The 24,615-nt window shown below is 40.2% G+C and overlaps 1 protein-coding gene across 1 annotated transcript in view; it reads left to right on the forward strand.

Annotated features, from left to right (window-relative positions):
- Positions 1-20,861, forward strand: part of DCAF5 (DDB1 and CUL4 associated factor 5) — a gene marked incomplete at its 5' end in the record, with an annotated part of 67,465 nt that extends 46,604 nt beyond the window's left edge. The window contains 3 exons of the mRNA XM_079537689.1: positions 2,635-2,701; positions 12,024-12,151; positions 18,853-20,861. Of these exons, the coding sequence (XP_079393815.1) occupies positions 2,635-2,701; positions 12,024-12,151; positions 18,853-20,661 (2,004 nt within the window). The 3' untranslated portion in view covers positions 20,662-20,861. The remainder of the gene's footprint in view (positions 1-2,634; positions 2,702-12,023; positions 12,152-18,852) is intronic.
- Positions 20,862-24,615: the final 3,754 nt, after the last annotated feature.

Genomic DNA, 24,615 nt, shown 5'->3' on the forward strand with positions numbered 1-24,615 from the left:
TTCCTTAGTGCTCAGCTGGAACTTCACTTGCTGTGACTTGTGACTCTTGCTTCCTAAGCAATCACTGCACACCCTTGAGGAGAGTCATCCCTGACTGCTCTGTGTTCCTCTGGGCACTTAGAAGATTATTGGGGTCTGCTCCATCCCTTCACTTTCTTCTCTGGCTAAATAAGGCCAGTTCCTTTAGCTTTTCCTTATATTTTTATATAAGAGATTGTGTGTCTTCACAGCCCCAATTCTCCTTCTCCACTTTGTCCAATTTATTAGTGTTGCTTTTCTGTCCACTTGGATCCCCCTGACCCAATACTCAGATGTGGCTTCTCAAGGGACAGGTAAGGGGAATAATAATTTGACTTGACCTCCTGGTTACATTCAAGATAATGCAGTCAAATTGCCTTTAGTCCTCATTGCTGGGTGAACACACTTATCTTTTTTCCTCTGAAGAAAGAGAATATCCTTAATCAGGAGTTTTCAAAGGGCAGTGAGTGGCATGCCAGATTTCCTAGAAAATTGGCCATTGAGTTTACAGCTCATACTGTGTTTTCATCTGCAAATCAAAGGATACTCTGTCACTTCTGGGCCTGTCACTGTTAGGCTTGTTTGATTTATTGCATAAAGTGGTAAATTGTTCTCATATTAAGGAGTTTGAACTTTTAAAAAAATATGCATTATGGTCATAAGTTCAAGATACTTAGCATTTTAGAAGTTCTCATTTATCTTAACGTTTTTGCAGGCAAACTAGTCATTGCTTAAACTGCAGTGCTTTGGTAATAAATGCCAATGGTTGGCAACGTTTTCATAACTTTAAGCAAGTCTTTTTTTTTTTTTTTTTCTTTAAAGCATTCATTTTCTGTGTAACAAAATGTATGAGAGCTGCTTTCTTTCTGGTTGCTGGGAGGTTGCTTATGAGAGCCTTAATTTGTGTAGATCTGGCACCACAGATCAGCCTGCTGTGGTCTAACATTTACAAGCAGTCAAATGAAAGGGGAAGCATGTATTCCTGGCACTGTCAGGTCGTTTTGGCAGAGGTTAGCTGTGTAAGTGCTTGGACATGTTGACTTGCAGAAATTGCTTTTTTGGCTTGGAAAGGAAGGGTCTATGAGTGATGCAGAACTAGTGCACGCAAGTTTTTAATGGGACCGGTGTTTGATCAGCGCTTCTTACCTACCAGAAACTGAACAGAATTGCATTCATAAATGCTTACTCACATCCTTAGTCTTTAAAAATAAAAGAGAGAAGAATGGTTGGATTGTGATAGTTGGAGACCAGAGAAGGAACTTCATGGCTGGTAATTGCATTTTTTGTGGCTGGAAACATCCAAACTCTGCAGGAATGTAATTAGCATTGCAAACAGAATATATGCAAATTTGTATCAGCTTTCTCCAAGTTGGTATATATTTTTTTTGTTTATTTGTTTCTCAGTCCTATGTTATTCTTGTCTTCTCACTGCTTGATGATACTTTGCTTGATGAGTTTATGTACCCCTGGAGAATGAAAGACAGAAACCAATTATATTTCAGCCAAATAAAACAATTTTCTTTCTTATCAAAGGTTAGAAAAAAGATGGTCTTGCTCCATTTATTTCTTTTTCTTCCTTCCCTCTGTTCAAATAGTTATAATAATAAAATAAAAAAGCATCTTTTTGACTGCATTGATTAAGCACAAGTTGCAAGTCTGTTGAGGATGGTAGATTTACTCTCTTGGTACATGTATAACTAGAATTGGTATCTGCCTGTGTTTCTATGACTCTGTAATAGAAAGGGCTAGGTTGGAAAGGACCATAATGATCACCAATGTCGTCTCATCACTAATTTGGGATTTACAGTTCACTGGAGACGAGATATTTGAATACATGGCACAGTTTATGGCCCCTTGGAACTGCATAACTGATAAGCTTTTTTCCATGTGAGATGTCAGCTGTTATTCCAGTGCATGTTTGTAGTATATTATGTAGGGCTATTACAGATTGAGTATCGCCTAAATCTTTCATCTGTCCATCTCAGAGTAACTGCAATCAGGAAAAAATATATATATATATATCAGTGTGATTCACATGTTTTCTTTTGGTCTGAGTGTTCAGCTTTGGTTTTGTTCAGTGTTCAAGAATCCCACCATCACTGACTGACTTTTGATGGTCTCTAGCAGACTGCCATGAGCCATGCAGATTGTGCTTATGGGTAAAGGATGTGCTGGCTCTCTTTTTGGGTGCATGTTTGAAGTTTTCCTTTGTAGTTCAAGAGCTAAGGGGGAAAAAAGAACAAATGATGTAACATTAAAAAAAAAAATTTAAAACATTAAAAAAAGACAAGTGTTGCAAACTATAAGATCAGAGTTTGATCTAGGCCTGTATGCATTAAAGCCAGTCATAATCTATAGCCTTATTTAGCAAAGAAGCCATACTTTTTGGGCACCGAGTGTTAGATATATGAAGAGTACTTTTGAACTTTGGTCCATTTACAAGCACGAAGCATTATTCTGTTGCACCTTACCCCTATCTAAGTTGATCAGTAAGGTGTAATGAATGAGAAAATCATTTTGCTTTCTTTCTTTTTATGTTTGGAGAACCCAGATTAAAAAATAACTTAATTCAGGTGTTACCTTGTGGTAAACTGCTTTTATTTTTATTCTTAACAGTACATTCTGTCGGGCTCTGATGACTTCAATTTGTATATGTGGAGGATTCCTCCAGATCCAGAAGCAGGTAAGTTTTTGTTTTGTTTTGTTTTTTAATTATTATTATTATTTCAGAAACTTGGGTTTAGGTGGGAAATGTGTCTGACATACTAGTTTGCATTTTCTACAATTGCTGTTTTCACTCAACCACTATTCTAGAATTATTTGAGTGAAACCTGTAAGGGTTGTAATAGGCTATGCTATGTGAATCAGTGATATAGTAATTTTCTTCTTATTTCTGTTCCAATATAACTACCATCTAAATCTTCTAGAGGAGCTGATGAAGGGGAGGAGCTATGGCTGGAGGCAGATTCTGTCTTTTCTCCCTCCTGTCTACCAACTTTGCTGCTTCTAAGCTGAACTTACTTTCTGAGCTCACTGAAATATGTAGGGTCTTGCTAAGAAATTTCATCCCAGGAAGAAGCTTGCAGTATAAAATGCTTCTGGGTTTCCAAGCTGCTCCTTACAGTTCCAGTACATCGGTCTGTTCTGTACAGTGCACCTGTCTTTTCCTTTCCTCATACCCCGGAGCCACTGAATTCTACTACAGAGCAGTTATTCTCCTGGACTTTCTGAGTGGAGGAGTGCTGTTGCTGGTAGAAATTACTGCTTTGGGCTATTTTTGACTGTTCTCAAGGTGGGGCAGACGTGAAGAAAGTAACTGTAGCAAAATCTGTGTAAAAGAATTGAAGAGCTGATGTTGAGTAAAGAAAAGCAACAGGCTGGGATGCAACAATAGCATTGCAAATGCCACTCTTGGTCAGTGCCTGTTGTTATACCATTCCCTAATATGTAGAGTTTGGCAATACAGCATCATCCGTTATTACCTCTGGGCCATACAATGTCAGCATCTCTAAAATGTTGGAGTGGTTTTGTATTTTCATTAAATCTCTGGGTAAATCTACTGTTTCTATTTTGAATGACTTTCACAATTTAAACTGTGCATCTTAGTGGTATTAAGAACAACCAAGTGTTATTTCATGATTTTTGAGGTACACTAGCAATAGTGAGAGCAAATTACAATCTGCCATGGAGTTGAAGTGAGAAGATCTTGTTTCATTTTAAAAGGCCACTCATCACCACTGTTTAATCGAAGCTAGAGGATAGTTTGCCTCTTAACAGGTTTGGTTACCAGTAGAGTTTTGAGTAAATTGTCATTTGAATCTTGGATTGGTAATTCAGTGAACATTTGGTGTTGCAGTCCAGAAGTTCTGAATATGGTCCTGTTAAAAATGCCAGTTCCTCACCCTACTGTCCTTTACTATAGGTTTTATAGAAACGTCCCTTTGCTTAGCTTTTAATTTGTATGATTCTCTTTGTTTTATTATATTTTTCTTAATTATGGAATTTCCTGCTCTTTAAAACAAATGTTACGTATGTTTAAATATTATTTATCAGAAAGTTTTCATTTAAGCACCGTAGAATTACATTTTATGCCTGTTACTGTACTTGTCCTGACTGCATTTATAAAATTAAGATTTCTGTGTTTGGCTGTAATGCTCCCGATTTTTTATTTTTATTTTTTTTTGCAGATGATAAACTTTTTATCTGGGATCTTTGCACAGAGTGGTAGCTAGAATTATTTAAAACAATGTCATATGTGTTTCAGTCAGCTTTTTTGTTTCTGATTCTTCTAACTTGAGGAAGGGTGTCAGTAAACTTGCAGCATTTCAGTTACAAAATTAATTACTTAATGTCAATTGCCTTCAGTACTTGCTTAATGGGATCAGAAGATCAGGAACCCGCGTGTCTTAGAGAACTGCTCAATTTACATGAGATTTATTGGAAGATTTTGAAAAGGCTGATGAGCTTTGTTTTGATAGACACAGAAATTCTGTTTCTGTGGTAAATAACACATTACCCATCCAAGTCACCTGTGATAGTCTTCTTGAAGCTTTTCTTCACTCAGCTCTTGAAGGGTTGGACCTGTTTTAATTGTGATGAAACATCCTCTTTAAAATCTGATCCTGTGGCTCATAGTAGTTCATCTGTAGAGTTTGCTCGTCTTCCTTCTTGGAAAAGAAGTCTTGTTATCGGGTGTGGAGACCTTAGAAACCTTCTGCTTGAGGGGAACGCTCCTTATTTTCACGTTCTAGCTTAATTTAGGAACATATTTGGGTCTGTGATATTAAGGGGTGGAATGTGGTTTTTCATTTAAATACTTCACAAACTGGACAGGATGATATAATGTCCTTTGGTCACTGTTTTAAATAAAAGTAGTGCCCTAACTGATGTCTGTTGAATTCAGGCACTTGCTACAAATATTTACGGTACAGCTCCCTTAAATTATATCACTTACTAGTAAATAACTTATTTGCAAGTATAAATCTTTTTAGAGATTTTCTCCTTAGGAATAGCTCTGAAACAGATCCCTTTGGTTATGCTCAGCTATAGCTACTACTTGCTATCTAAAGGCTAGCAATGTTACTAAAAAAAGGTAAGGAATGGAAAGAAACACACCAGTCAAGCAACTGCAAGTTTATTTCATGTTGGAGGAATCCAGTTACCTGCTTTGTAAATTTGCCTGGAAAATTGAGCAAATTCTGGCATTTTTTTGCAAATAATCACAATTCAGAGATGTCCTACCAGTAGGCTGCTTTGAGTTGTTCTCCTTCAGATAGAGATTCCTCCGGTGGTCTTGTTCAGACTAGTTTTTTAAGACAGGATTTATGTGAAAACTGGGGAGGAGGAAAAGGTATTCCCTAAGCTGCTTAGGAGGCTCTTTGGTTGGAGTCTTGCTGACTGTCTCTCTCTACAAGTTTAGATTGTTTTAAACAGGCCAGGACTTTCACTGCCAAAAGAGGAGTTGCTTTTAAATCACCTTTTGTCCTTACTTGAAAATAGAATACTTTGTTGGTTATTCCACTTCCTTCTCCATCCAGCTTTCCACTATTGCTTCAGAAGTAATTGCCAGTTGTTTGGTAAGTCTGTTAGCCAACTTCCTCTTTAAAGCACTTATTCTATTTTCTTCAGAGGCAAAGTTTCTAGCAAAATATATACATTGGCCTGGTAGAAGAAAAGCAGCCCTGAGTTTCCATGACATTTATCTGACTTCAAGGCAAGCTAGAAGTGAGAAGTGACCTGTTCAGCAAGCCTGTTAAACAGCACAAATACTTCAGGCAGTGTTAGAACAAACTCCCATAAACATGGTCTCTTGGTAAAGAATCTCTGTTCAAGACAGAACCTTTCATGTCTTGTGAAGTAATGGAGGGTTTGGTAGGGCTTTACATTCCTCACTCGCTACTCTGAATCATCTTTGTAATCCAGAGCTTTTTTTCTCTTGCCTTTGAAATACTCCTCTAAGATGCTGTATGAGATGCGTGATATTTAGTTGTGACTGGAAAAAGGCAGTCTGCAATCCTTCAATTTACATTGTCAAGCTCTTATCAGACTTTGCAAAAACTTTACTAAATCAGAACTGCAAACTGATTCAAAACCTCTTTTTAATTCTGTCTTTAACTGCAACTGCTAGCAAGGAAGGGTCCAATGTTGTGGTACAGTTACTTGCATGAATTTGCAGCAAAACTGATGCAATTTTTTCTTCCCTTTTTCTTGGTCACTGTGAATGCACTACTCTTTAGATTGAAGAATTCAGCAACAGATCTTTTATTAACAGTTAGTTGAACAGGGTTGTCTCACTGGAGACAGCTTGTGGTTTCAGCTTCCTGAGTTGCAGGCTGACAGATGAAGATGAATAATCAACGATTAGTTGCTTCATAATGTCTAGCTATTTTTGAGACTTTATGTATATGCACACTTGGAGTCAGTTTTCTGACTCTACTTATAGGGGAGAATGCCCTGGAAGCTTGGTCTATTTTTTATTTTTATTTTTTTCCAATAAAAATGTATTTGTTTGTGAGCAGTGGTCTTGGGATTGTTTTGCTTTTAGGTCTGTAGTTTGTCTCTTCCTTCAGGGCAATGCTGGCAGCAGTGTGCCATGGGATATTTGTGCAGTGATTGCAGCAAGTCTGCAGTGGGGCAGAGCCACAGGAGTCATCTCTCTCAGATCAAGAAAGGGATCAGAGTGGGAAGGGTGTGCCAAGGTTCATTTTTATAGTAAATTTGTCTTTTGCTTTCACACTGTTGCTTGTCTCTACAAGCAACAATAGTAGGATGGCTGGTATAGATAAGGTATGAATACTGCAGACATTTAGCAATAACAGAAGAAGGGACGAAACAGATGTCCAAAAATAGCCTCTGCTACTACAGCTTTCCACATATTCTTTAGATGTTTGAATGATTTTATTTTTTTTTCTTTGGCTTTTGGAAGCTCTACAGAGATCTGAGATCACCACAGGGTTGGCTCGAGGCCAGTGAGGTGCAGTAGGGATTGCCTGGAAGGGCAGGTTGCCCAAGGCAGCTGCTGACACCAACCCACCACTCCATGTGCTTTCACTGGTCCTTTCACCTGGCCTGAGTAGTGGTGGGCAGGTGGGAAGGTGATGAAGGTGACAGCCTGCAGCTAATGTTAGAGCTGTTTTCTTATGGAAGACACAGCCTTTTGCTTTCTCCTGGAGCAGCAGGAGTGCTAAGCCAGACTTCCCTCGTGCGTCTCCCAAACCATCTCTTACCTTGCTGAAAGGAAACAGATTCTCAACTAGCCTTGCTGTTCTCACCCTGTCTTTGGTGTGTCCAAAGCCAGTTCTGCCTCTGCTGCTGAGAAAACCTTGAGTTTGCTCTGGCTGCTTCTACACCTGGAATCAGGTTCCTGGTCCTGCTAGTGGAGATGTTGCAGAAACCTGTGCCTTGGTTTCACTAAGACAGGTTTCACTATAGACAGGTCTCTAAGGAGCAAAACAAATGGGGGTGTGTGAGTGACCAGAGACTTTGTAAGGGTTCTAAACATAATCAGCTGCCCCAAAGGCAGAGGTCTTGTACTCTAGAAATATTTGTTTGCTTGACTGGTGCAAGAACATGAAGCAATGTCAAAGTTCTTCGGTATGCAGCAGTGCTGTTGCTCTCTCCCATGAGCACATTGTGACCTCAGAGGATTCAAATGTGAGGTTGTGGCCTATGGTCTAAATGTGTCCTGTATTGTTATTAATGAAAACCAAATTATTTTTAAGTTAGATTTTTATTGCAGTGCCAAGTACTACAGTCAAATGGCATGCTGTGGCACGCTGGCAGCAGCTGTATATATCTGGTTCTTCTCAGGAGCTTTCAACACTTCGAGTAATTCACAAGGCGTGTGTGAAGTTATGCATTACTCTATGGAGCATCTTTCTACCTTATATGAACAACCAGCAGGGCTGCTTTTGCAGTGTCCTAGATAGGAAGGACTTCTTTTTAATGAGGTCATTTAATTCCTCTGTTACAGTGAAGATTGTTCCTTATCCCAGGAAATTCTCCAGTGATTTGAATTGTTAAAAATATTTGTAACATAGCAGCTTTCATTACTTTAAAGACTGTTTCATGTTCTTAGAGGATTTCTGCACTAGGGCACTCGTTGTAATGTACACTTCCCTCTTTTTCTTATTCTCCGAATAATTTCTTCAATTGTTTATTTGGTTTAAATACTGCTCTGTGTTGTGAAACTTGTGCATGGGAAGTCAAATTGCTGCCCACGTAGCTTGCTCTCACTTTTGTTTTACTAGCATGTGCTTGTTGTTTGTTTTTAATTTGTTGGTGTGTACCATCAAGCATGTTTCTTAAATTGAGAGCATCAACTCATTTTCGTAAATATGCAAAGCTGCATAATTATTAGGGTTTCATTAGCATAAAATGTAAAACGCAAATAATACAACAAGTCAGTATGTAATCCCTTTGATAACTTAGAAGATATCCACTACTTTCAAGGCATTGTACTGTTGTTTCCTTCTGTCTATACTGTAGCATGTAGATATGCCTTGGTGTTACCACCATCGTGTCAAATGTGCATAGAAGAAGGAGCTTTTAAAAATGTATGTTTAAAGATGTACTCTTCAAATTTAAACTTAAACAAGTGGTTTGTTCCAACTGGTCAAATAGCATAGTGGGACATCATTTAAAGAACTCTTTGAGACTTTGTATTGCTTCCGAGCACCTATTTGTAGGGTGTAGGGAAAGAGGGAATTTCTGAACTAATACTCTCAGAAGCGTGGTTCGCATTTTAGGGGCTCTGTGGGAAGCTGGGAGTTGGACTCGATGATCCTTATGGGTCTTTTCCAGCTCCGAATATGCTGTGATATTAGCATGGAAGATGCCATCAGGAATTTGAGTGGCCAACCTCAACTTAATGTGCAGATGCATTTTATTTTCCCTTTTTTCATCTTTTCTTCTTTTGCCAGCAGACATAAGCAGATCGTACTCATGCTATGAGATGGCTAGAAACTGTAAGGCTGCAGCTAAGTCTCTGCTGAGCCTGGATTCTTGAGAGACCAGGGGCATTCCAGACAAATCTGAACATGAGCTGTCTGCTGCAGAGATACTCATGCAATAGGATATCAGCTTTGCTGAGCTACTGTAATATATGGAGGGACCACTGAGAGGATAGACAAGCCTCTGCATTAAGCATTGACTTAGAGATATCACTGAAGTTTGTAGGAGTTGGTAGACTAAAATTGCATCAGGCAAAGAAATTCTCCAAAATGAGGTTCTGGTGCGGTCTCTTACATTCAACACTAAGATGATTGGGGCTTTGCTTAAGTCTGCTTTTTATTTTAAGTACTTGAAACCTTTCATACTATTGGAAAAGGCAGACTGCTAAGCTTTGTGATTCCACTAATCATGAAGTTCATGAGGACTTTTTGTGTAATTGGCAGTTAGTTGTTTTAAGGGGCTTTGTGGAGAAGTTCAATCAAGTTCACTGTAAAAGGAGTGAAGCATGTTCTAGGACTGTGCTTCATCTGATTTTACTATTAACAGCTTGAAAGGTATAATCTTTAATTTAGGGAACGTCAGTATTAAAGGCAGAAAGCTTTGGAGTTCAGTCATGCTGACTGAATGCAAAAAAGGCCCAAGGAGAGCTGTGTTCTAGATGTGGCATGCTGTGTACTCTTCATCCAGTGCTCTTGATGAATTTATAAACATCTGAAGTTTCAGAAGAAGGTTCTGACATTAAATAACTGTTAATACTGTCCTACTAGGTAAATAATCATGGGTTAAAAGTCGGTGCTTGATGGTTCCACAAGTGGCCAATGACTAACTTAGAAATGCAGCCCAAGTTATGATGTCCTAAATTTGTATTTATTTCTGTTATAATTCTTTCTTTGTTTATTGTTTCTCTAACTTCTGAGTTTTCTGTAAGTGTCTCATTGGGCATATTTGTTGTTTTCTACTGAATTCAGGCAGCTAGAGCCTGTGGTTGATTACAACTTATTTTCAGCATTACTTACAGGCTTGGAAACATTTCCTAAGCAAATTGTCCCTTAGGTCCCGAGGCCCTCTTTCCTGGAACGTTTGTCTGCTAGGTCAAGACAAACACATTGAGAACTGGACTTGATGTAACCATGTACAGTTGGCTTGATAGACACAATTGGGTTGACAAATATGATTTGTCTGGAAAGAATGCTGTGGGAGTAGGGCAACTTGCCATCAGCCACAAATGTGGTCATGAACGTCTGTTGGGATGAGTGAAATGAAAGGTTGTGAGGAATCTGAAAGAAAGGAAAAGCAAATTAAAAGAGCCCAATCAAACATTTAATAAACTGTCACAGGTAGCTCAGTCTCATGGCAATTCTGGTGAATGCATCTTGAAATTAACTGGAATGATCTTGCTTTCCAATTAGTTGAATTTTAAATCAGCCTTAATTTTGTAGACAGAGTTGATGCATAAAATTTTATTTGCTTTTTTCTTGACTTGGTCATCATCTCTCACCATCTCTCTTTCCTTTTCAGGTATGTTACCTTTCTGTCTCGAAGTGTTATGATACTGCAGTTTGGTCTGCAAAAAATGATCTGAGCAAATAGATCTTTACAGCTTTTGGAAACTTTTCTGCTTGTAGACAGGCCTGAGATTATTAGGTGTTGGGTGACTCCCCATTTCTGAATCGTTATCACAGTTTGTACACATCATTCTGATAAACATTTGTGTTTAGTTATGTGTGGAAGGCATGGAGTACCTTTAAGAGTAGAGAAGGAGATGGATGTAACCTCCAGTTCTTTGTCATTTATGTAACTTAAGAAATAGGTGATACAGGAACTTTTTCTTTTTTCTTTTTTTTTTTTTTCTTTTTGACAATTCTGTCTTGCTATTATACTTCAGTGATAAAGCAAGCTTTTCCTCAGGAAGCTTGTTCTGTGGGAGAACTCCTGTTTCAGAAGACAGGTTGTTCAACATTGGGTTTAGGGCTCAAACCAGCAGCTATTTTAGCTGAAAGATCTCCTCTTTGAGGACAAAGGAGAAGAGAAAACAAATTACAAGGTCCTTACAACATTTGGATTTGTAAATAGCAAGGTTGTTTTCCTCCGAAGTGGTTTTCAGCTTTTACTTCCTGTCTTCTATAAGTCTTATTTTTTTCACTTACACTGTTAATCATAGCATGTTTATTGAATCTTGTTTATTCAGATACGGAGATATGCTTTCCAACGTATCTATGGTTTATTTATGTGAATATATATATTCACAGATAATATTTAAAACGAACAAAAAAATTGAAACCAGCTGTGTGATGAGTTTCTTTCTTCAGTGTATAAACTTAGTAATAGTCAATAACCAGGCAGAAAAAGTTGTCTAGCTTTCATTTTGAATTTTATAGTTGCTGCAATAGTATTGTACTTCAGCTAATTCCTTATCTTTTTTAAAAGAATTATACAACCCACTGGTCAGATTTGTTATTTCAGGTCCATCTTTAAGCTTGATTCACAGAAATATGAGCTGATATAGATCTTGCTCTAGAGAAGGCTGCACTAAATCTAGCTGTAATGTGGTAATTAAGGCTAGTAGTCCTAAAATTGATTCCCCTAAATTCTTATCCATTGGACTAGGGTCAATTACAACTGCAGTGAATTGCTAATATAAAAAAATAGAGCTATTAAAAAGTCAACTTTTTTATTTGTCTCTGCTTCACATTCACAAGTTGAGTAGTGTCATGCCTTAGGCAGTAAAGTTTCACTGGTGATTTCATAAAGTATGTATGTTGTTCTTGTTCACACACTTGTCACGTTGGGTCAAAAACCTCTAATGTTTGTTTAGATGGTTGAACTAAAGCTAACTTCCAAGTCCTAATTTACAGGAAGGATGCATTTCATCAAACTTGCAGCTTTTCATAGGGGCATTACTCATAAAATTGGAATTCTGCAGTCAGCACAGGCCTCTTAAGTATTGCAGAAAGCTGAAGCACATTGTCAAATATAATGACTTTACATGATTATAAATGAAATCAATATGGACATGTAATTATTAATTTCAGTTGTTTTTTTATTTCCCCTAGGTGGCATTGGCAGGGTTGTCAATGGTGCCTTTATGGTATTGAAAGGTCATCGGTCTATTGTCAACCAAGTCCGGTTTAATCCTCACACTTACATGATCTGTTCTTCTGGTGTGGAAAAGATTATAAAGGTAAGATTAGTTGTCAGAAAACACGTTCTTGCACTAATTCAGAAAGAAGTGTTTTGTTTTGTTCAAATCCTTCAGATAATTTTTTTCCCCCACCCCCTCTGTCTTGTCATTGTGTTCTTTTCTACAAAGCTGTGTCTCATTTGCCTGGTTAAGATAATGCAAATGTTTTATTGGGTTTTTCAACTTTAAACTCCATTTCAGTTTTGAAGGTTTTTAGAGGTAAGGGATAAGATCAGGATTTCATGAGTCTGTACCTCAAGAAAGAATTTCTTTTTCCCAGCTTCATTTTTCGTTCCTGAAGTACCATACAAAGTTTGGTCAAAGCCATAATATGTGGTCTTCTAAGACTTCTACTACTGTGTGTGAAAAATCTAATACATCCTCTCTGAATGGTATAGTGGAGCTTTAGCATAGCCTGACCTGAACCAGCTACTGCTTCAGGCACACCTGTAATTTTTGTGCACACCTGCATTAGATCACTTCAACATAAAGTTCTGTGGCTTCCAGACACTGTGTATGTTCTCTGAATTATATAACAATTTATTGTATTTTTAGAAAGCTTGTCTCGCCATATGAAATGCAAAGAGAAAGCAAAGTTTGTTAGACTCTGGATTTTTCTTTTTTCCTTGAAGAAAGACAGCCAATATTGTGGAAGCAAGACAGATTTTGTTGTTGTTGTTTTTGACAGTAGAGGTTGAAGGTGGGGAGGCAGGGATTATGATACAGTAATGCATTTTGCATTCTGCTGCTCTGGAGATTATGCTATAGAAATTATATAAATTATTTGTCTATCAGTGATAGGAAAGAAACCAGAACGATTAATTTTTAAGTAGGATTATAACCAGTGCTGCTGCTTCACATTTGTTGAGTATTTTCATAAAGATCTTTCCTGCATACGGCGATAAATGAGGTGATTTAGGTCTCAGTAATAACAAATACATTAAGTAGCTACAAGTTGGCAGAATGAATTTGTCCTGAGAAAGAATGCTTTAACGGTCTGCAGCATACAGACCAGAAGTTGCCTAATTCCCAATGAGTGCTACACCATTTGCTTTAAAGCCTTTGGTATCTGATCCTAGTTCAACTTCTCTGTCTTCTACTGGTACTTTAGTTTGCTTTTCTGTGTTTTCCTTCATCTGTCTCTCTGACAAGTTTATATGCAAATATCTTGGTCATAAACCTATCGAATACAGGCTCTAAACAAAAGTGCATTGAATGAGTGTAGCAGCTCACTGACCTTTCAATTTCCAAGCAGCCAATCTGCCATTGTTTAAAAACAGTTTGGCCAGAGGAATTTATTTGCTTTGGGAACTTGATTTGTGCAGTCTGAAGCCTTACTTTTGGATTTTTAGATCTGCTGACCCTTCACCCTGTGGATCCTTCTTGCATGCGTGTGCTTAGACTATTGGATTAGCATTGGTATAAACATTCCCTGTGCCGCTTTTGTGTACTTCTGCCAGGGTTTTGTTTTTGGTGGGTTTTTTTGCTTTGTTTTGTTGCCTTTTTTTTTTTTTTTTTTTTCTGCCTAGTGATTAAAAGGCCAGTTTGACTGAGGATCCTGTCACAGGTTGTGTAACTCTTTGAAAGGCATCTCTGGTTGAATGCCTCCTTAAAAGGGAATGCCTGTCCTGTCACAGTGTCAGCAATGAAACTTGTGTGACAACCTTGAGCAACTCAACTCCTTGGACAATGCAAATGAGAGAAAAATCAAAAGAAAGGTGTAGGAAATTTGACAGAGCCAGAACTTCTTACCTTTTGTTGTATATTGTGCCCTCTCTGGTGATCAGATTGTTTTAGGCTCCTGTCCTGTCTGATCTGCATGACTTTACTGCTTACAGCATTGTCTCAGTAAAGAGCATTTTGCAGGAGACTAGGTGCTGCTGGTTTCTTCTCCATTTCAGCTCCTTCTACAGATGGATTGGAGGATAGTATCAGCCACTAGCAGTAGAGAAAATCTAGGTGACCTAACCTAGATGTTCCTGCTCTGGCAGGGGCACTGGACTAGGTGATCTTTTGAGGTCCCTTCCAATCCCTGATGTTCTGTGATTCTGTGGAGGGGAGAAACAGGAAAAATGGCACCAGCAGCTCTGAGAGACTGGTGGGTCTGCCTGAACAGTAATGCAGGAGCAGCCTGAGGAGGAGGACCTTGAGGGAGCAGAGGAAAATGTGACTGAAAAACGTGGATGGATTGAGGAGTGAAGGGAGCAAGGAGAACACTTGAGAGGGGAAATAAATGAGTAAAGGTGGTGGTGACTGGCAGGAAGGTGAAGGAAGTGATGAATTGAACACCTGAGAAAGACAACTGGATAAGCAGTGGAAGAGGTTTACTGCAATCAGTGCTATTTACTGCATTGAAAACAGCTGAGCACACAAGTCTTTCCTGTCTATGGCAGTCTTTCCCCCGCACAGATGCTTGAAGTGCTTGCCTCTAGAAGTGGAGAAGATGAGAGGAAGAGCCATACATAAAAACTGCAGCTAATATTTCTTTGTTTTAATCAACTCCTTCAGAAGTGTCTGTCCTTCAGATGTCTTCTAAAAATCTCTCTGGAATTAAATCATAAGTGAACTTCACAGTGATTGTCTGATCTTCCATTCCCTCTGTTGTAGAAAGTGTGATGAATTAGAATGTGGATGCAAGTGGTTGGTTTGTCTGAGCCCTTAATTTTTAGACTAGCTGGCCTAATTTTAGTACTTGTAGAAGCAAAGAACTGATAGCACCAGCATCAAGGCATGATACAGACAAGCCATTCAATGCCGTGTGCTTCTGCCAACACACTTGCTATTTTAATGCTGATTGCAAATGAGATACAAATTCATCTCAAGCCTAGTCTCACTGAAATTGATAGTATTAACAAGAACGATTTTGACCTTTTTGGTAGTGTTTTTTGCTTTATTTTAATCTGGTTTTAAGGCACCGGCAGGAATATAATTAACTCTGTAGCTTAAGATTTGATTTTTGCTAGTAATGAGAGTACAGTGGTTAATTTGGAGCATGTATGTGTTCAAATCAGACTTTTGAAACCTAAAATGAGATTTAGAAGCTCGTTAATAAAGGAGAATTAAGCCTCGACTCCAGATGTATGCTGGATGCATTGACCCAGCTGAATTGTTCATTGTCCTCCATTTCAGAGACCTGAACCTCAGAAACACAGTATGAAAAAGCACAGCTGTGTACTAAAATTAACACCTTGCAGCAAGCATTTACCACTATGGCTAAGCAACACAAAATAGGGAAAAAATACCTCTTTTTCCTCAGTTTAGTGTAGGACATTGGGGTATGCTGGCAGGAAAATGAATTTCATTACAGGAGGGATGAATGAGGCTTTCCCTGTAATGTGTGGGGCTTAGAGGTGGGCCACAGAGAGCTATGAAGTTAGAAGACAGTTCCAGAAAAGATAAAATGGATGAAGCTATAAGGATTTTTAGCAATAAATACTGTTTTGTGTTGGAAATGGAGTACTTTGTAACAGTAGTTTTGAGGACAACTGTTATAGGACCCATTTGTTAAACAATCATCAGTATGTCAGAGATAGCAAAGTCTATTTGCCCTTGTTGCTATGGTGACAGATGAATGTCACTGTAGTTAACTGCCTTTGCCTAATCAGATAATCTAATATAGCTGGCTTTAATTATTCTCATGCTAACAGCATAACTACTACTTTTAAAATTTGGGGTTTTGTCACCATGGAATACAAGAAATCAGAAGATGCTTTCTGAAACATCTCTGTCGAATTAGAGAACTAGTTTTGTACTCTGTTATTGTTCCTATTTTTGTATCTGCACTTGGGGCATCAGTGACTAATGTTCAGCTCCTTAATCTTCTGACAAGGGAAGAACTTGATAGATAGTTCTTCAGTGGGATGATTTGCCAAATTATTTTCTCTCACTTCCTCGCATTCTTCTCTGATGTGGCATCAGTGAGGGGATAAGAAAAAGGTTCCATTTACAAAGAAGCCCATTTCAGGTGCCACAGAGAGAGCTCTGGGCAAGTGCTACCAATTTAAAGGCTTGCCAGTTTTGCTGAGGCAAGATATTTAGCCTGAAGTCTTTCTGGGACTCTGGCAGGTTCTCCAAATCTCTCACAGAAAAATGTCGAGAAAGCAGGGAGCTGGCTCTCCAATGGCATCTGATCCTGTACAAACAGGCTTCCATGGGGATAAATCCTGAGTTCCCTGACTTCTCTTTTTTATACTCCCTCTTGAGAAGAGGGAAAAGCTCCACTGTGGACTCTTTTTTTTTTTTTTTTTTTTTTTTTTTTAATCCATATTTTCAATATTTAGATTTATCTTTTCTGATGCTTGAGGAGGAAGATCTGGTGGCAAATACAAGGATATGAAACCTCTATGTTCACTTCTTTAATGATGAAGAGTATATAAGGTATATGTAGTTAACAAAATACGCAAGTTAGAGATGTAGTCAACGAAATACGTAAAGTGGGTGCTGTCAAGGCCATCAGGCGTAACCAGGCATAATCTGTGTGGGCCCCTTGCGTGGTTAGCGAATATGTGAAAGGGGGACTGTAACAGTCATCAGGCCCTGTGGGGGCTCCTTGACTCATGAGAAACCATGATGAGACATGGCAAGACAAGACATGCCACACGTCTATTGGGCACAGATAACCGTAGCAAGGGTGATTGGTAGCACTGTGATATAAGGGACAACTATAAGAAGAGTGTGTTGCTTGCAATAAGTGCCATTTGCCGCTCACCACATTGGTGTCATAAAAGCGTGTGATTTGGCCGTGGCTGTCTGAGCACTTCATGACGGGACATTAATCAGAGGTTGCCGAAGCAAAGGCAACAGGTATATAAAAAAGGCCTTTCCCAGTGTGATTTCAGAGCAGTCATCTTCTCTGGTTCATACAGAATCTAAGAATCTTGCTTAAAAAAATATCTTGGCAAAATCTAGGAGCTAATTTGCAATGGTATTGCACGCCCAAGAATACTTAAAACTTTACCTTTTCATTAAAATAAATACTGTCCAGGTAGAACTGCTTCTGAAGGAAATCTGGGAATCCTTGGAGCAGGGACAAGAAAAACAGGAAGCCCTTCCCTTTATAAGCTAGAAACCAGCAGTAATCATTATGGCAATTCTGCATTGAAGATGCAAAAATGTACGTGAGATGCTGAACTGGAAGGCAAAACTTGTTTAGAGCAATCGTTTTATAAAACCTAGTGATCAGTCTAGTACTGCTAGGTCTGTCTGTTTGAGGAAGGGAAATGCCTGTCTGCTTGTCCAGGAAAACATCATGAAGCACACAAGAAGGTGTATGTTTCCTAAATACAAAAAGGTCCCATTACTTTGCTGAAATGCCTGAGTTTGGGAGAATTCTAAAATATAGGTTACCTTTACCTCTTAAATTTGACTGCACTGAACAATTGGCTGCAAAACTATTTTGTTCTTTTGTCTTGCTGTTCACTATCAAAAAACTGGATACAGAATGACTGGCAGTCTTGTGGCATCTTTTAGAGTGCTTGTCATGCTGATATATGTTACGGATGTTAACTGTGCATCTTGGAAATGAGGGCGGTTACCCCATTTACAAAAGCAAAATACTGTTTTTGTTAGTGGTTTTCTCTTCTTGAAACAAAAGTTGTCTGATTTCTATTGGGAAAAGATTTGGATTTTTTTGCCAAGTTGTGTTCCAAAAGACCAACCTAGTGTAGACAGTGGGCACAGGAAAGTTTTCTCTGAATATGTTAGCATGACTGAAATCAGATATTTTGTCAGAACTCTAAAGCAATTTTGTGGTAAGCTTATGCCTACACTAGCTGTTGTGGTCAGATTAGCAACCATCTAGAGGAAGGGTGGCAGTAGTTGTCCAAACAAGCGTTTTTATCGTATTTTCCTGAATCTATGAATAAAATTAAGAAATGTAAGAAGAATCATTTTGTGTTTGCTATAGATTAACAGTTTCTTAAGGACATTGATGGGTTCTCTCTTAGGTCAAAAATGTTTTTCTTTTTTTCTTGACACTCTGAACATTGAGAGGAGGATAGGCTGGCAGTACAGTCAAGGTTGCTGATACAGGTGAAAGCACTTCATTTTGCAACCTTACTACCTCTCCCCACTTCAAAAATAGCTTTCATTAAAACTCTGCTCCTTCATCTTTCCCCGCTAAACCTGCTGCTTCTGCATCTTGAGGAGCTGCTGGAGGCTTTCTTCCCTTCACAACTGTCCTCTAAAGGGAATAGAGCAAGCCAACCTTCTGCCTCCATGTATTCAGTTCCCTGCCTGTTTATCAGGTGTTACTGTGGAGCTGGATGAAGTGTTGCTCTACATCACTGGCACAAGTGACTCTAGTTTCCTGGGAAACAAGTGCCTTCATTAGTGCTAAGACTGTATTGTAGGCAACAAACTATTCTTGCAGTTAGTGAGTAAGCATCACCTATCACATAAAAATAGAGTCCTGCAGTTTGGGAGAAATTATTACATGCTGAAGTATTGAAATGGTGGATTCAGTGAGGTTTCTGGATGGGTGAATTAGATGCGGGGAAAACAAATTTGAAAAGGAAAAAAATAAACCTCTGGAATACTTGCCAGCATGGATTTAAGGTGTAAACATTATTAATAATAATAATAATAATAAATATTCTGCAACTTGCAGTTGTTTGTAGTATTTACACTACTGTCCTATTTCAAATGCTTCAACAGTTTATGAATTCAGAGCCATGTTTTGCTTCTTTTATTTTCTGTTACAGATCTGGAGTCCGTATAAACAGCCTGACTGCACAGGGGATCTCGATGGTAGAATTGAGGATGATTCGCGTTGCCTCTACACTCACGAAGAGTACATCAGTCTCGTGTTGAACAGCGGTAGTGGTTTGTCGCATGATTATGCCAACCAGTCAGTGCAGGAGGACCCACGGATGATGGCCTTTTTTGACTCCTTGGTACGCCGAGAGATTGAGGGCTGGAGTTCTGACTCGGACAGCGACCTCAGTGAGAGCACCATCCTGCAGCTCCACGCGGGAGTAAGCGAACGCTCCGCTTACAGCGAGTCAGAGTCCTCCGCCTCTTTGCATCACTCCCCACCACACGTGGCTGAAGAGTCTGCTGAAACTGCCTACAACTTAAGGGCCTTAAGATCAGCTGAATCCCCCTCGGGCAGAGAAGACATGGCTTCCCGTCAGCAGAGGCTCTCAGCACTGAGAAAGTATCAGGATAAACGTCTGCTGGCCCTCTCCAATGAGTCTGACTCTGATGACAATACCCGTGAGGCAGAATTGGACACGGTCCTTTTCCCACGGCCGCGATCCCCGAGTCCTGAGGAGAATGAGTCTAGCAGTTCCAGCAGCAGCAGCAGTACAGAAGATGAAGAGGAACTGAATGAACGACGTACATCTATGAGGCAACGCAATGCGCTGAGACGCCGACAGAAGGTGCAAAAAGAGGAAAGGACTAGTATTAACACAGAGAATGCGACCCCCTACATAGGTGAGGATATATATGATTACCCCCAGATCAAAGTAGATGATCTTTCTTCTTCTCCAGCTTCTTCACCGGAGAGGAATTCGGCCAACAAAGAAGTTCTCAAAGAAAGGACCTCTCCATGTTCAGACAATGAATCAGTGGAGAGAAAGATTTATAAAGCCTACAAATGGCTGCATTATTCTTACATATCGTATTCAGCTAATAAAGATGGTGAATCCTCCAGAGGAGATGCGGTGAATGATGAAGGGAAACCAGGAACTAGTGGAAGGCACAATACAGCACACTCACTAAATAAGGAAGATGCTAGGAGCTTGAGTTCAGCAGTTCCTCAAGGTTCCCCAGTTCTTTCTACTGAAAACCACAACAAAGAAACTTTAAAAGAATGCGGTTTGGTAGAAAATTCTAGTAATGGTCAAACTTGTGAATGTGACAATCAGCGGCGGATGGAGGGTCAAGAAAATGCATCTGAAGACACTACCAGCGGAGGTACGGAGCGTTCTTTTGAGACTAAAAAGCTCAATGGAAAAGCTAACTGCAAAGGGCTAAATAGTTGTACTGAAGAAGCTTGCATTCAGACTGCAGGACTTGCGGAACAGAAAAATAGTCAGAACTGTCAACCAGCATCAAGCCATCATTCACTGGTCCCTCCGTTCTCTGCTGTTGCCATCTGCAGCTTGTCAGGTCACTGCTCCAGAAACCAGACTGATGACAGTGAGGAAAGGAGCCTCGACGCTTCCTGTGTTAACCACAATAACGGCCACTTGCATCTTCGCCCTTCGTGCTTCAGCAATGGACAGGGTTTTGGAGAACAGGAGGCTGTGATTCAAGGACTACAGGTGCACTCAAATACTGATAATGGCAACCTTGAGCAGATGGTTGTGACCTTGCACAAAGACTGCTGCCTGTCTGAAATGGACTCCAACAGCTACAATGTGAGCACAAGAGAGGATACTGCTGACTTGCATCCTGCAGGCAGTGAGAGCGCTCAGTCTCGTGGAGGACTGAAAAGACACAGAACGGAGCTGGAAGATGCAGATTCAGAGAAATCATCCTTAGAAAAGAAGTTAAAAACATGATAAATGCAAATGTCTGTCGTAGTGTGCACTCTCTCTCTCTCTCTCAAAAAAAAAAAAAAAAAGAAAAAGGAAAGTATTAAAGGCACATAGAGCTTGGATCTGAAACACTGCGTTTGATTCTCCATTCCATTCTTCAGTGGGTCTGTTTTAGATTGCCAATGGTTCATGCTGTATAAAAATCCAACTTACTCCTTAATGAGACTGAGTATAGTGTACCCATACAAGGTTCTGTTTAAAGTAAATCCTTATTAAGACGGTTGACTGAATTATTCTTGTGTGAACATGTGTCTTTTGTTCAACCAGCCAACCAGGATGCCTGCTTTAAATTTTAATTGTTCTTCTTACAAGAAATCTTTCCATTCTGACACTTATTACACATTACAGACTGAAAAGTGATTGAATTAGATCACATTGGTGGTAGCTTGGGCTGTGTTTCTTGTTGAGGAAAATGAGGAATAAAGCTTTCTGGCCTCTTTATTCTACTTCAGACGCTGAAGAACTGCAGCCCTTAGGGTGGATGTTTTCACAGCTTGCTAATACCTTGAGAGATGATACTTCATAAAGCTCTTGCATCTGATACGGTTCAGTGACATTTTTTTTTTTTTATGCCAACAGATAAGGTATAGGAAGTGAGCCTCTTTCCAAAATCAACTTTAGACCGTTCCCATGGTAACATTCAATTCTGTGGGTTTTGTTAAAAAAAAAAAAAAACCAAATAGCACAATGTTATCACTACTGAAATGTAATTGTTTGGCAAGAGGGGATTATGCTGCAGGCCTCACTCTAACCAAGGGCTATCAAAAATCAGGCGCTTAGTATGCCTTTCTGTGTGCTTAATGCACAGTGAGTCGTCATTATTCAGAATACAGCTCTGAATGCTGGGATGTACCTTGACTATGCCCATGTCTCATTTCTGGGGGCAGCAGGCCAACGAGGCAAGAGTGGAAGGACAGAGATTGTGACGCCAGTTAAAGGCAGCATGCAGTACAGTCTGAAAACTGCTATTAAAGCTTTCTCAGCTTGAAGGTGGTTGGCAGTGGAGATCAGGGCTGTTTTTTTCTACAAGTGCTGCCAACATTTAAAATGGCAGGTGGTGAGATGGGCTCCACTGCAATGTGAGGTGCATGAGACCTCTGGCAGCGTGACCCTGTGTGAGCATACCAGAGAACAGCACCAGTGTCTGCCCTGGGACCTACATCCATCGCTGCCCAGTGCCTGTTTCTAATGAAGCATCCAGTGAGACCTGGCAGGCCTCAGTCAGGGGAGCTGTGCTTGCTTTCCTGGCAACAAGGTAAGAAAATTCAGTGCATGACAGGAAAAGAACCCACATATGAAAGCTGTGCCTTGTAATGCCGGCAGGACAAAACATGACCCTGCTGTTGACCTGGTAGTTGTTACAGGCTTTCAAGCCCCACACTGACATAAGACTGGTTTATCTTAAGGAAAAGGAAGTTTTTGCTTTCGATAGGACTCTAGCAGTACAAGACCATTGAGCAGTGGTCTCAGAATGAGTCCTTCCTATAGACATCTGCCTGATATGTGAGGAAGGGAGCAAGCCGCCCTGTGAAAACACGATAGAAGGAGAACTTTAGAAGAGATGCTAGGAGGTAAAGTGATGAGAGGGAGGGTGAGCGTGAGCCAAAAGCATGTTACAGCTGCTATGTTTGATGGGCTGGTTTTCCCATGCCTGATCAGCTTTGCTAGGTGAGAACTTAGAATAAGCATGTGGTGCAGTATTTGGGAAGCATGTGAGGAGGCTGGAAGAGATGTTTCCAAACACTATTGCAAGTGGCATTAATGGAGTTGATACATTTCTTCCTACTGACAAAATCATTTATTTCCCAATCATTTCCCAAACACCTACCTTGTGGGCATACTTTGTGGTTCTTGTCTTTGCCTCCTTAAGCAGAACAGAAGCTCCTTGCTTTAGTATTCATGCTCTCCTACAAGCACAGGGCATAACAGGTTTGCCGTGCTTCCCTGAGGCAGCCTCCCATGTTGTCTGCATGCCTGTTGTTTCTGGTTTCTGTAGAACAGGAGCAGGAAGGTAGGTCGCAATCTTAACCTTTTGTTCACAGGAAGTTTCACTGCATGCAAGATTTGTAGTTTCCAAATCAGCACATTCACCTTGCAGAAATAAATAATGTTATCAGTATTGAGCAGCTATGCTATCTGGAAAAGACAAAAAGAAATTTAAGAAATAAAAAAGAGAAAAAAGCATGTCTGCTACAGGTGGACAACAAGAGCTTCTCTGCTCTTCAGAAGCTGCTTTGCTTCACCACCAACCCGTGTGCAGAGCTCTGCCCCTCCCTCCTGCTCAGCTAGGGCTGTTCTGCGCCAGCAGTTCCCCATGCGCCAGGTCAGAATGCTGCTGGATTCTTCTCTGAGGTGAGCAGCTCAGTGAAGGTGGTGCTTTGCCATCTTGGGTGGCTGTCTGATGGACAGGGATTGTTCAGAAAGGTGCAGCTGACCTGAGAAACGGGGAGCATGGGGTTTGACCATGGGTGCATCAGTGACAGTGTTCTGAAGGCCAGCTGGCCTCAGTTGTAGTACTAATTGGAAAGGACACCTTATTTCAGAATCTAATTTTCTCCTAAAACTAGTGTGGTTTTTTTTTTTCCTTAAACTTTGTAACACAACACTTTAAAGTAATTGAAACCTGATCCTAATGCCTGTGTAAAAACTGTCAATTGAAAACTGGAAAACCATTCTTCATGAAATATGGCAAGGAACATAAGCAGCAGCAAGGGCTGTGTTATCACATCCTAGATCTCTTGTGGCCATCAGAAGCTGATGTGGCTTGATGTTGCGGTGGTCTTGGGATGCTTTCATTTTGCATGAACAAGACCAGATTCCTTCATTGAGTTAAAGTCATAGAATCATAGAATGGTTTGGGTTGGAGGGACCTTTGAAATTATGTATTTCCACCCCCCCACTGCTATAGGCAGGGACACCACCCTCGAGGCCAGGTTGCTCACAGTCCCATCCAGCCTGGCCTTAAATGCCTCTAGGGAGGGGGCACCCCCAGTGCCCCATATTAGCAAGCTTTCCTCAATTACAGGGGTGCTGCTGAAAGGTGCCATTGCAGCCTGTGAGCACAGCCAACTGCATCATTCAGGAGTGGGCTCTTTCCTTCTTTTGTCCAAAATGCAAACCAAGGTAGTTCCAGCAGTACCAAAGTAGTGCTTTGAACACATCTCTGTGGATTTATAGTCAGTGAGAGCATGTTAGAAACTGCTCTTCCTGCCTTCTCCACTGTGTGCAGCATTTTTTGGCCCATAGAGCATCAGAGAGACATGGACCCGGCCCTGTGCACGACTCATTTCTCTTGAAAGGGCAGTTCAAGTGTTGTCCATTATTTTCCTGTAAATGTGTGATTCCTTCCTCCTGAATGAGCACACGAGCTGCTGCTCGTTGTGCGATATGGCTGGAAATTCTCGGTTTCACAAATTCGGGCTTGAAGCATAGGCCCCCACCTACATGGTGCTGGAATTGCTGCATGGATGCAGATTGGCATTGGTGCTGCTTTTAGAGCTTATCTGAGTCACTGCATTGCTGAAATGGGCAGTACAAATGAGTAAAGCCATTTCATGTGTTCCTATGAATAGTCCAAAAAACCCAAAAGCCTGAATATGAACTTTGTGACCGTGTCCTTTGTGACCCGATGGTGTCGCTGGCTGTAGGCACAGCACTTGTGTGATCAGATATTAACAGGGCTGCTCGTTTCCAGGCACCCTGCCCCTGGGACTATGTTACTATGAGCTTCTGGTCTGCAGGCCTCGACGATAAAAACTATGGCTGCTTACAACAATGTTAGCAGCCGAAGTCACTGCTTCCCTGGCTTTCTGGTGATTTGCATTCTAGTCATTTCAGAACAGTAAACCATATGTTCCTTGGGAGAGTCTTGCGTGTGCATCCTATTTCCAGAACGAGGACTAAAAGGGCCAAGTTCTG

The sequence above is a fragment of the Tetrao urogallus genome (genome assembly GCF_951394365.1).
Source record: "Tetrao urogallus genome assembly, chromosome: 6".
In the NCBI taxonomy this organism is placed as follows: Eukaryota; Metazoa; Chordata; class Aves; order Galliformes; family Phasianidae; genus Tetrao; species Tetrao urogallus.